General features: G+C 32.9%; 1 protein-coding gene across 1 annotated transcript in view; it reads left to right on the plus strand.

Moving 5' to 3' along the window:
• The first annotated feature begins 627 nt into the window (after positions 1-627).
• The window catches only part of LOC113516449 (transmembrane protein 205), a 50486-nt gene continuing 37781 nt past the window's right edge, over positions 628-13332 (plus strand). Inside the window, exon 1 of the mRNA XM_052894264.1 lies at positions 628-942. Coding sequence (XP_052750224.1) covers positions 695-942 — 248 coding nt within the window. The 5' untranslated portion in view covers positions 628-694. The remainder of the gene's footprint in view (positions 943-13332) is intronic.

Below are 13332 nucleotides of genomic sequence, written 5' to 3' on the forward strand. Positions count from 1 at the left end.
CTAAAATATCTATGAATACAAAATCATTAGTTTTCTATTAGTGAAACTGGAAAGTTTTCTAAGAAATATTATTATTATTATTATTTATTCTTTGTTGCACAATAAAACTTTGTACAAGTGGCGAGCTTAATGCCATATGGCATTCTCTATCAGCTAACCGTTAGGTAAGAACAGAAAGCGTATGAAGGGAAGATGTGGTGAAAAATATGAGTCAAAATATTTTGAAAAACCCAACACTAACTTGACAGCTGAACGCACTGCGTTAATATGGCACGACAAAATTTATATAACATCAACACGAAAGTAAACCCCAAAATGTAAAAGAATTAATAAAACAAACAGATGTATAGAAGATATGGCAAAAAAATTAAAAGAAACAATTGAAAATCGCCCTTTTCTTAACAATTGGTAGAAATCTAACATAGCCATATTTCATACGAATTCATGCGAGCAACGCCGTAGTATACTACTATACTGATGCACCAGACTGCACCTACTGATAAACCATAGACGCCCTAAAGCCAGCGGTGATTTTTCACCAAAACCTTATCATGGGCAGGCGCCGGCGTGCGCACGCGCAGCCCGCACTGGTGGGGATAAGATTTGCTCGACTTATATTTCTGATCGCGGCGCCGAGCCGCACAAACGACATCGGGCCTCGGTCGCGGACGTGTCTAAAATAAAAAAAAAAACTATGTGCAACATATGTACACGCGATGTAATGAGCGCGGAGGCACCGACGCCTCCCCCGCTACAAAATAACTGCACACTGGAACGTTTCAAGAACAAACACAACATAGTGACGGACCCCACTAATCCGGAGAAGCAGAAGGAAGTGGAGTACCAGCCAGATTTGCTCGCTGTGTCCACGCAGTACACCAAAATTGCATACGATGTGTTCAAGCAATGTACAACGCGATTGCAGGAGTCCAAGGCATTTGTGTGAGTTTTGCTTCCTATATTTTTTTTATTTGATGCTTACATAAAATGTAATTCTTATATTATTTTCACATCACATGTAAACCATAGAAGTAAGAGTGCATGGTGTTTAAAACTGCATTTCGATTCGAAACAGTCAATATTTCCAATTGATAATACGCATTCACTTTATTTCCTAATTAAACTGCATAAAAATTGCAATAGTTGTATCATACGAAACAGAATTGTATTTTCTAATAAGTAAATCCGGTCGTAATAGTCGATATTATCGATACAATCGGCGATTTGACCTTAGTCTCGACCGCTATCTCTTTCAAATTGTCATTGAATAGCAAAATATACTGAAACAATACGTGAAATAATGAGAAATTATTAAAAATATTACGGGCATCCGCGTATGAAAAACTTCACGCTTGCCGCTTCATTGTACGTCGGGACTTAATTGGATTCACATACACACAGTTAATTGCTAAAAAACATAAGAAATTACAAATTAAATAAACCGTACTGTATGGAATTCTTGAAAAGGATCAATCTATTAAAATTTGTTTAGGGCCAACGCACAAATGACCCCCCTAGTATTGCATGCATCTAAAATTACGATACCCGTTTATTATCAAACAGGATCTATACTTTACAACTTTTGTGGTATAAAAAAAGTATTAGAAGACAACAGGACATCGCTTCCATCGTAACAGAGTCTGTTTCCTTTCCTTTGATGTGTTTGTTTATTAACACTCGTTCCTCAGTTGTAAGTAGACAGTCTTAGCTCGGGAATAGATTCAATATCTCTCTCTTTTCATTTAAGAGTTTCCTCTTGTCAGTGCAACTAATTCATGCATCTTCCTCCAGCCAGTTCTATCCCAGGCCATATCCTCGACCTCCCTATACGACATAACACCTAGTGTTTCTTTTATCTGTCCCATGTAGTTATTCCTCGGTCTTCCTCTTCCTCTTTTGCCCTCTATTTTTCCCTCTACTATACTAAAAAAATATATAAATTAAAAAAAATTCATTAGTTTTTCTTTCCAGCTTATCCTTTCCATTCTCCTCCACGTCCACATTTCGAATGCCTCAAGCATCTTTTTTTTCCTTTTGCGTCATTGTCCATGTTTCACACCCATACAATTCTATGCTCCAAATATAAGTTTTTATAAATTTCTTAAGGATTATTTTGGATATTTTTGTGGTAAATATATGTTTTTTGTTGTCGTAGGCCTATTTTGCTAATATATTTTGTCGATTTACTATGTTCATAATTACCACGTGGTCACGACATAGAATAGACCACCTTTTCTATCCTGTAGGCGTCGTAATAGGCAACTAAATGAACATAATGGTCGAGGGATTGGCAGCAGCGTCTTTTTAAAACATCACCAAGGCCTAACTGTGGGTGCCAACTCGCCATTCAAGCCTGGCAACTACTGGCTAAATTCCCCCTTATGGGAGAAGTCCATGATCAATACTGAACAATTAAAGGCTGATATAGTATACAGTATGATCGTATTTATGTGTCAAATTTCATATTCTTACCGTGATCTAATTTAGTTTAAAATTTCATTAAAAAAATTTTACAATTATAGATATACAATTTCGGTTTGAAGGGTGGGATATGGCGTGAATTTACTGGGTACAGAGGAATAACATCTGAGTTCTCAGGAATGGCAACGCATGGGGGGTATCATGGGCGAAACAATATACTCTGTTATGTCCATGATACTGCTCATGTCTATAGGCGACGGTACCACTTTCCATCAGGTGGGCCGTCAGCTTGTTTGCTATTCTAAGTTGTATAAAAAAAAAAATTATGAAATAACAAGAATATTTTAAGAGGTAACTAATCAATAATTACTTTCATTTACATAAAAAAAAAATTAATATGTACGTGAAGAATCAAATAAGAGAACACTTAGTTCCAGCTGTTAGTAAAACCAGTTACCGGTAAACACCTTTCATTTTATAGTTGGCGTTTGTTATTAATGAATTTGCTGATGAACGCTTTAGCGTTTTCTAACTATTATTTATATTAGTATAAAACTGTGTTCCACAAAAACATTTTTCACCCTCTAGTTATTTTTCCTTCTAGTATACTCTTTAATAAATCATCATGTCGTATAAAGTGGTCCAACATTTTACCTCTTCTATATATATATATATATATATATATATATATATATATATATACAAAATATGTATAAAATAAATAAATATATAATAATAAAATATCTATATATATATATATATATATATATATATATATATTTATTATTGGATGAAAATGAATTGGTAACTCCGCCTGCGCTAACAGGATACGCTGGCAAAGCACCAGTGAAGGGTGATAGATGAGAATGAAAACAGGCCAGTTAGCCCAACATGATGAATCCATCAGGAATTAACCATGATAGTTTCCAGGGGGAACCGCGTGGAGGTCGACCTGGTTGGGTATATTGCTGGCAATGGGGTTCTTAGTTTCCATTACTGACAATCCCTTTCCCCCCTGATTGTACATATTCGTATGTATATAATAGTGCGCCACCTACCCTGCGTCTTTTTTCCCAATGTTCACTACTCAAAAGTTATCTAGAAGAGACTGCTTAGCAATAAGGTCGCCTTTTGTATATTTTTTATTATTGTGGTGCAACAAAGTATAAATAAATAAATAAATTATATATAATCCACTATTCATTATGCTTATTTTTTAAATAAAGAGAAAGCTACAATTTGTAGAAAGTATTACTACTTGTAGATTACCACCGGTTTAACCCGCTCATTAACAAGAATTTAAACGACAAAGCGACAGATTTGACCTCGTGTACAAATAAGTAATGACATGCGACCATACCATAAGTTACAATTAAATATGATAAGAAGTCTTAAATAGGTTATGCATTCCCAATACATCTCCAACTTATCTTTCGTGTGATTACATTGTCATGAGTTAAAATAATTTTAAAATTATAAATGTGTGAGATTGATAAAATGTTTATTTATAACCCAATTAATTATTTAGTAGTAGTCGAATTGACATACGTCATTGTTTATTTTTATGTTTTTAGTGCAATAAAGAGTTAAATAAATAAATATTAAAGCTAAACTTATGTTTTTAATGAAGATTTGGCTTACTGAGTAATAATTTCTTGACTAAACAATACTTATATTGTACTTTCTATTCTAATCAGTGTTCTAAATAAACGCACCATTTATGATCATAAGATTAGGATTTTTATGCCATAGATGGCAAATAAGCATACAGCCCGTCTGATAGTAAACGGTCACTGTAGCATATAGACGCCTGCAACACTAGGGGTGTCACGTACACGTTGCAATAGCTCGAGTCAAAAGGACCAAGCTGGTATCCAATTGCACAATTTCCATCAGACCTTTACAATTAAGATTGATATATAGATACTCTTTATTGTTTCCTCCAAAACATTACAAATAGTAAACTTATTATAAATATAAACAATTACAAGAAATAATCACAATGAGAAAACAATGGGCGACCTTATCGCTAAAAGTGATCTCTTCCAGGCAACCTTTGGATCAAGAGGAGTAATTGAGCACAAATGAAACTCAAAATATTCATATTTCAGAATATTAAAGTCTCAAACAATCTATGTCACAAAATATCAGGCTAAACTGATATGCATAGCATATCATACATTAATATGCAACCAGTGTACTTCGTACCCACAAACAAAACGGTCAGATCAAGTTCAACAGACACGCCGAGAACTCCGTACATAAATATATATGACATAAAATAACCTTTATTGCAATAAAGATGTCTATTTCGTGATAGAAATGCATTTATAATACGAAATAGACACCTAATATTTATTAATATTGATATAACAATTAGTAATTTGTTATTTTGAACTATAATTGTGGTTCAAAACTAGACGCCATAGCTAAGTTTTTGGAGGTTTTTTTTTTTCATAATTTCTCAAAAACGGTGCAAGTTAGAAACGTCGTTGTTATTTTTCCTGAAATAATCATATATACCTTTATAAATTGTAATTATTTCAGATTTTTTGCTTCAGAGACTTTGAAGGAAAGAAATTACTTTTTTCTCACATATTCTATTTTTAAGTAAGAAAATACGAACTATAAAATTAAATATAAATTAATTTTAAAACATTCTAATGAAAACCTATCATATGGTATGACATAAACTAATATTCTTTATTCTTTATTGTACACACGACATACTGTTAATTACAATTCATTATAAACATAATGTACAAAGGCGAGCTTATCTCTAATAAGAGATTTCTTGAAGCAAAACCTTTCCATATTAATTGTGTTATTTTAAAAATAAAAATAGGCAGTTTTTGAAATTTTAAATATCAATTTTGGACCCTATATGAAATAAAAATATTTTTCAATTATTTTTATTACATATTATATTTAGTACAGAGGAATAACACCTGAGTCCTCAGAAATGGCAACGCATGAGGGGTATCATGGGCGAAACAGTGTACTCTGTTATGTCCATGGTACTGCTCATGTTTGTAGGGGACGGTTACCACTTACCATCAGGTGGGCCGTCAGCTTGTTTGCCATTCTAAGTTGCATAAAAAAAATGGCAAAATTTATTATCGACATAAACTAATTCAAACTTATTATCAAATAGTTTTTAATTTGAATCAAATTTTTATTTCCTTTTAATGTAAATTCTCGTAATCACCACTAACTCTATTATTTCATCGACATTTTTGTATATCTTTTCCGCTTACAATCTTGATATTGTGATATCAGACTAGAAGGCATTGCCTCTTAATATAAAATGTATTAAAAACAAATCTACCTTCAAATACAAATTAGGTGTTCACCTCCTAAAAAACTTGTAACACATTTTTTTTTCAATAACTTTATTTTTTTATTTTTATTCCTTTCTTTTACTTTTTACTTGTACTTTTTGCTCCAGTCGTATTTTAGTAGGAAATGCACCGCCTACTTAATTTTCTACCTACCTCGTGGTTGACTAGTAGAGAACGCCATTAGGTGTTAAATCCGCCATATGTACACTTATTTACATTATATAATTGTGCGTTGAAGTTTAAATAAATAAATATTATACTTCTTATTATGAATCTTTATAAATACTTTATTTTCAAAGAAATAATAGACAAATTTTTAAATAAATTCCAAGTCGCAAATATTTTAAATTTTGCCACCTCAGTGGTATAAAAAAAAAAGAATCAGTTTGTTTATGGACACTTTACAGTCTGAAAATATAAAAAAAATTAAAAACACGGTGATATATATACATATATGCTCGTAAACTCCCACCAGTTCATACAATACGCATACAAACATACGAGTACAAACAAGTGGGTGGTAAGAGTCTTTAAACTGATATACTAGCGTCTCACTCGTCAGGTCTAAAATTAAAAATCGTGGCACAAAAAGTTTTTTTTTTAAGAAAAATGAATCACAAATCCCGTATTTGAGTACACCAATATTGATGCTAGAAAAATTAGAAAACTTGACAGAAGTCTTGCATCTTTATACATCTGTAGATAATAACAAACAGTAGTGGGGGGAAGTATTGTTAGTAATGCTAACTACCTGTCCTATTGCTAACAATATACCCCGTCAGGTCGACTTCCACGTAGTCCCCCCTAGAAACTACCGTGCTAAATTCCAGATGTATTCATTACGATAGGCTAACTGACCTGAAAAGAATGAAAAGCATTCTCATCTATCATACCTAACTGGTGTCCCGCCAGCGTATACCGATAGCGCCGGCGAGACCACCGTTCCATTATCATCCATCAAACAAAAATATCAAATAGTGACAGTATGGGGTTCTTAGGAAAGAGTGTATTAAGGTTTCTTCAGGATTGGCAACGCGCACGTGACACCCCTAGTGTTGCTGACGTCCATAGGCTACAGTAACTATAATATTTACCATCAGACAAGCTGTATGCTTGTTTACCACATTTGTAATATAAAAAAAAGTGACGAAAACAAATTATGTTGATTTAAAACAGTCGCTAAAACAATTTATTACGTCTAATAATAAAAGAGAACATTTAAATTTTACTAAAGACGAATTTATTACAAATATAACTTATTTTTATTCTTAACTATCGTGACGCGATTACATGTAACTAGTTAAGTCAGAGGTTCCCAAACTTACTTTGTCTACTGCTCACTTTGAATATTAATTATTTTTTAGCGCCCACATTTTTTCACCTACTTAAAAACCACTATTACTTCAAGGTCAACAAATCACCCCCTCAAGCCTCTACACAACGCCCCCACATTTTTTTTCTGGGTCTCTTACCGCCCGTTAGGCCTGCAGTGCCCACAAGGGGGCGTTATCTCCCACTTTAGGAAAGGCAGAGTTAAGTCCTGATCGTGAATTTAAAATATGTGTAAACAATATGAAAATTTAAAATTAGCTAATAGCACTTGCTAACAGCTAACCTAGATTAGTGTTACTATAGTTAACTTAACCTATGGTAATTTGCATACTACAATAAAGAAAATGTACTGAAAACAGAAAAACTGAAAACAGTATCGACTGAAACAAAAACTTACCTTGGACAAGGCTAAACAAAAATGAAATGAAATGAAATGAAATGAAATGCAACACCTTTTCTACAATGTTTCTAGCAAATAAATTTCATTTCATTTCATTTCAAACGAATACCTGAAAGAAATAACAGCATATCTATTATGTTCCTCTAAACCACCTCACGTTTAACAACTGATGCCCGCTCTAGATAAAAACTAAGGTATATTTCAAAGAATTACTATTCCGGTTTCCTTTACGGAAGCTAAAAGATTTGTAGTCTAAAAACAAACAAAAATATTGAGAGCGCGTTGAAGGTTTGGATTGCTCCCAAATTGCGTAGGTAGAAGTTTTAAAGTAGTCTACATAATTGAAACGAGAGGAGCCAATCCCAGTTTTGGGACAAGTCACCATAGAATGTAAAATCATATTGTAATTCACTATTCACATAGAATCATTTCTCTTAATCTCATACCGTGGGGGGAAAGGGATTGTTAGTAATGGAGACTAAGTATCCCATTGCTAGCAATATACCCAACCAGGCCGACCTCCTCGCGGTTCCCCCTGGAAACTATCATGGTCAATTCCTGATGAATTCATCATGATGGGCTAACTGGCCTGTTTTCATTCTCATCTATCACCCTTCACTGGTGCTCCGCCAGCGTATCCCGTTAGCGCAGGCGGGGTTACCATACTATTTTTACCCAGAAAACAATCTCATACCGTGAAACTTAAATGATATCATACAGTGCAGTTTCAGAAGAGTTTCCACTTGGAAGCATTCAAGTTATGAAATGAGCGAGATAGCGAGATTTTTTCAAAACAATTCATATCTCACTTCGACACCTTGAAACCTAAACGACTCTGAGATTTCATAGAAATCTCCCCCATAAACCCTGAGGTTGTGAATTAAGCTTTCACGTTGAACTATGTATATTCGAAAAAATACATCATGGGAAATATCTTAAAAATAATAATACATTATGTGATTTATCAGAGTCAGCAACAGATGATGTTGCAGTTCAAGCGTTTATCATGAGGCCAGCCTTAAGCTCGCTTGCCACCGTCCTATTATTACTATGACGTTAAGTGAAACTTGTCTAACTGCACGTAACTTCCATAGAACGCCGCTGTTTATTCCGCTTCTGTTCCGACAACTATTGTTTTAACCATCTCTTCTTACAACTTTGAATTTCAACATTCAATCTTCGCAATAGGTTTCAATTCATTAATTTTTATGTCGGTTAATCGCCTTGAATGAAACGTGTTCGAGATGTGGATTCGCGAGATAAATTTACAATTCTAAATACACATCAATCTAAATTATACTTTATTTATGTTGACAGATAATTGATTTTTGATAGTATGCACAACACTGTATCGAGAATCCTACCTGAATATAGTTTTTACTCAATCATAAATAGTTTTTATTACCTTTGTATTAAGATTTTTTATTGGAAATCAATGCGGAGCATTATAGCTGATATTATTTACTTTATTTCTAGCAGAAATTGTAATTGGCGGTACAATTTTATGACTAAAAGACTAAATAACTAAAAGTTAAAAATAAATAAGAAACCTATAATTATACAACTATAAATAAAATATAAAGTAATGTCCTTTTGCTTCAAGTATTTACTTTTTTAATTTGCATAAAAAATATATATTCATAGTTTACATTATATTCAATTTATTAGTGCATATAATTTAATTTTAATTTACTACAATTTTGACATTAGACAAAAATAAACAATAAATAAAATACATATCAAAATCATTTTATAATAAATTCCTTGGTCATCAGGTAAGCGGCGTGAAAAACTTTCTTAACAGTAAAATTATATATTTTCATTAATCTTTTGTGAAATTTTGCTCTACATTCACACAAAATAGCAAATAAATCATTAACCCTGATTAATCATTAATAAAAACCTATATAACACTAGTTGCATTATGTTAGGGGGAAGAGATTGTTAGTAATGGGGTTTAATGAACTCATTGCTAGCAATACACTATCAGGTCGACCTCCACGTGGTTCACCCTGGAAACCATCGTGAAAAATTCTTGTTGAATTCGTCACAATGGGCTAACTGACCTGCTTCATCCTCATCTATCATTCACTTCACTGGTGCCCCGCCAGTGTATACCGATAGCGCGGGCGGGGTTACCATTCCATTACCACCCATTAAAAAAAAATTGCATCATGTTACCTCTTTTAAGTACTTTCTTTTTGTTTTTTCTTGTTTTTTTTTTTTGTTTTTTTACCTAATATTATTTGTGCGCTGTAAGTGATGCAAATAAATTATATATCTATCTAATTACTATTTGATGCATTAAAATATAACTAAAAATGTTGTCTGTCTAATAGTAATATAAACGCATTACGCGGATACAAACGTACGCGACATCGCCGTAGCTAGTTAGGAACGAGCTGCCAGAAAATCTTTATATTTATCAGGTCTCTGAACTTTACTCGACTGTCCAATAAAAATAGTGTACCTATTGATATTTAACCGCTCATAGCAACCAAACTAATTGAACGATGTTGATAAACGAGATATCATTGTATTGCCCTATGATAATACGGATTTTAAATTATGTGAGGTTACGTAAGACATAGCCAGTATTGCGTGATAATTATCTAGAAGAATTAAAATTGGAGATTACAAAAATATATAACACAATCGATATTTAGAAAGAAGAAGAAAGAAAACATTTATTGCCAACAACAAAACAAGTTACATTAATTATCAATTTATTTAAAATAATTTAGGAAATTAGAATTAGGAGGTAGCCGCGTAGTCTCAGCTTAGAATAGGCCACCCCTTCCTTTCCCGTAGGTGTCGTAAGAGGCGACTAAAATAGAGCGAGAGTTGGGCAGCAGCGTCCCTCTTAAAACATCTGCAAAACATAAATGCGGTTGCCAATCCGCCTATCAATTGTGGCAACTACTGGCAAAACCCCTCAAGGAGAAGTTTCTGTTGTGATGATAATATTAGAAGTTGGAATAGAAAGATATAGGCAAGAAGTAATCACATGAAACTAGGACCAGACATATAAATAAAGATTTCTCGTACTTTCTACAAAAACAAGTAGCAAGGGGTTATGCAAGAAAAGCCGCGATGATAGACTAGTTCAATTGATTTTCTGTTCGTAAACAAATGACGTTACACGTGCGAAATGTCAATTTTTCCATTCAAGCATAGATAAAGTCAATATTGGTCCTTCCTTGATTATACAGATACTATGTATATATCTAATAATATGCCATATAGATAATGGAGTTAGGGGCCTTATCTAACTAAGTATATAAATACAATAATGATAACTAGTAAACAAGTGAGTTTGTTACTTTATCTGTTTGTTACCTCTTGGCTCAGCCATATCAGCCATCTGTGATAATTATCATGAAATTTGGCATGCAGCACTGGCATAGCATTTGGCTTTGGCATGGAGAAGGACATAAGCTACTTCTTGTTCCGGTCACGCAGACTTATTAATATATGTTATGTTTTTAACTAAAATATTGTTCCTCTTATGTAACAGAATATATATTTAGTATGAAGCTTAGAAATAAATCTATCTATATTTTTATAACACCTACATACATAAATTTCTTGTTTTATGCACTTTCATAACTCCTCACATATATATACACACATCTATTTTATAGATACACATCTATTTACACATCTATTTTAAAGATTCATCATCTATATACACATCTATTTTAAAGATTCTTGACTTCTCTCTCTAATAGCATATAGTCTATTTGATTTACAGATTGTACATACATAAATAATCTCGAAGTGAAAGTGGAAAAATAATTCTAAAATTATAATAATTCTCTATTTGATTTACATATACGGCAAATAGGTTATTTTATTCTTCACAGGGTAATATTAAAATCACAGAAACAAACTGTACGAAATGTATTCTGTACATACATAAATAATCTCGCAGTAAAAGTGAAAAAATAATTCTAAAATAAAAATAATTCTTAATAAGTGGAAAAATAAAAATAATTCTAAAATTAAAATAATTGTTATCCATTTCAATGTAATGCGCACGTAAATAGTTTTGAAGGGACTACAAAATGTATAATGCAATTTCAAATTCCACAAACCATTTGGCACTGAAAGCGAAATTGTATATGATAATTGAATTCTACAGTGCACCATTTGTTAATGTAATGTATAATTGTATATATTTTGTGTTTTTTTATCAAATTTCATCGTTTAAAAATAAAACAAGACTAAAGTAATAATATATAATCAATTAATACAAAAAAAGACCTTATTATGCTCCGCCAATTTATAATTCCTGTCAGACATTCAACGGTTGACTGGAAGAAATACCTTTTATAGGATAAGTCCGCCATTGTTTGCATTGAGAATTTTAATTTTTAAGGATTCCGTATTCAGTAATATAAAAGATTTTACTGTGCAATAAAATATTTCAAAGAAATCTTTTTAATTTTGCTATTTCTTTATTTTGTGTATTGTTATTTTGATAAAAATGACATGTTAAAATTATTAATAGTGCTAAAGTCTAAGATTAGATAGAGTATAGAAAAACAGAATTATATAGCAATAAGAAATAAAATTATTCGAAATACCTCATAGATGAGCTTTTTGGATGGTTTTGTATGTCCATTGACGTGGAATGTAATCTGATATATTGGTGTAACAATATTTATGGTGTTTTGATAGAGCAAATGTCAAAATAATTCCTATAACCATTTTATTTATATAAAAAGGTATCATAGAAACACATGATTATTTCTAAATATTTTTAAAATTGTAGGTTTAATAAGTTTTTTTGTTTTAAAGTTTAGAATGGCACTACTTGCAAAAAAAAAGTAAATAATTGTCAATTAATTATATAAAAACAGCCCTGACTATTTAAATTTATATTTCAATTCCAATAATAAAAATCACAACCGACTTGATTCTATTCGCAATATTCGAATAGTGCCGATTCCAAAATCGTTGAGTTGTTTCGTGAATCTTTTCTAAACATTATTAATTACATAAAACGGCTTCTTAACTTCAAAGATTTGTCTTTACATGAATCGAGTCAGTAGTCACGGTCACTCTAATAATACTCGTATTAGTAAATGGCGGGAAACGCTCAATTATTTTCATGCCTATGTCTCACTATACGAGGTTTGTCCGGAAAGTACGTATAAAAGTTTTTTAAAAATTTTATTTTACAATTATTCAGGTAAATCAATTTTATCCCCTTCAAAGTACTCCCCCTGTGACATAATGCACTTGTGCCAACGCCGTTTCCACTGTGAGAAGGCTCCTTGAAAGTCCTCTGGTTGTAGGTTTCTCAGCTGCCCCGTCGTAGCTTTTTTTATCTCATTTATGTCCCCCAAATGCCGCCCCCGAAGTACCAATTTGGTTTTTGGGAACAAGAAGAAGTCACACGGGGCCAAATCCGGCGAATAGGGGGGTGTTCGGTCACCGTAATGGAATTTTTACTCAAAAACTCACGGAACGATCTTGGCGCAAATTTTTTTCATTTGAAGTTCGTTTCTTAGAATTTCGTGGACCACGGTTTTGCCCAAATTAAGCTCTTCAGCCACCTGTCTGACCGTTAAACGACGGTCCCCATTAACACAAGTTCGAATTCTTTCCACGTTTTCGTCGGAATGTGAAGTGGAAGGACGTCCTGAACGTGGGTCATCTTGAACGCTTTCTCGGCCCTCTCTGAATCTTTTTAGCCACTTGTGGACGGTTGGTTCCTTCACAGCATCATCCCCATAAACTGTTCTGAGATCGGCAAAAATTTCACGGCCATTCTTGCCGAGTTTCGAGAGAAACTTGATTACGACGCGCTGCTCTTCAACGGAAGCGGGC

The sequence above is a fragment of the Galleria mellonella genome, unplaced genomic scaffold, assembly GCF_026898425.1.
Source record: "Galleria mellonella isolate WM207_F2 unplaced genomic scaffold, CSIRO_AGI_GalMel_v1 utg200, whole genome shotgun sequence".
Classification (NCBI taxonomy): Eukaryota; Metazoa; Arthropoda; class Insecta; order Lepidoptera; family Pyralidae; genus Galleria; species Galleria mellonella.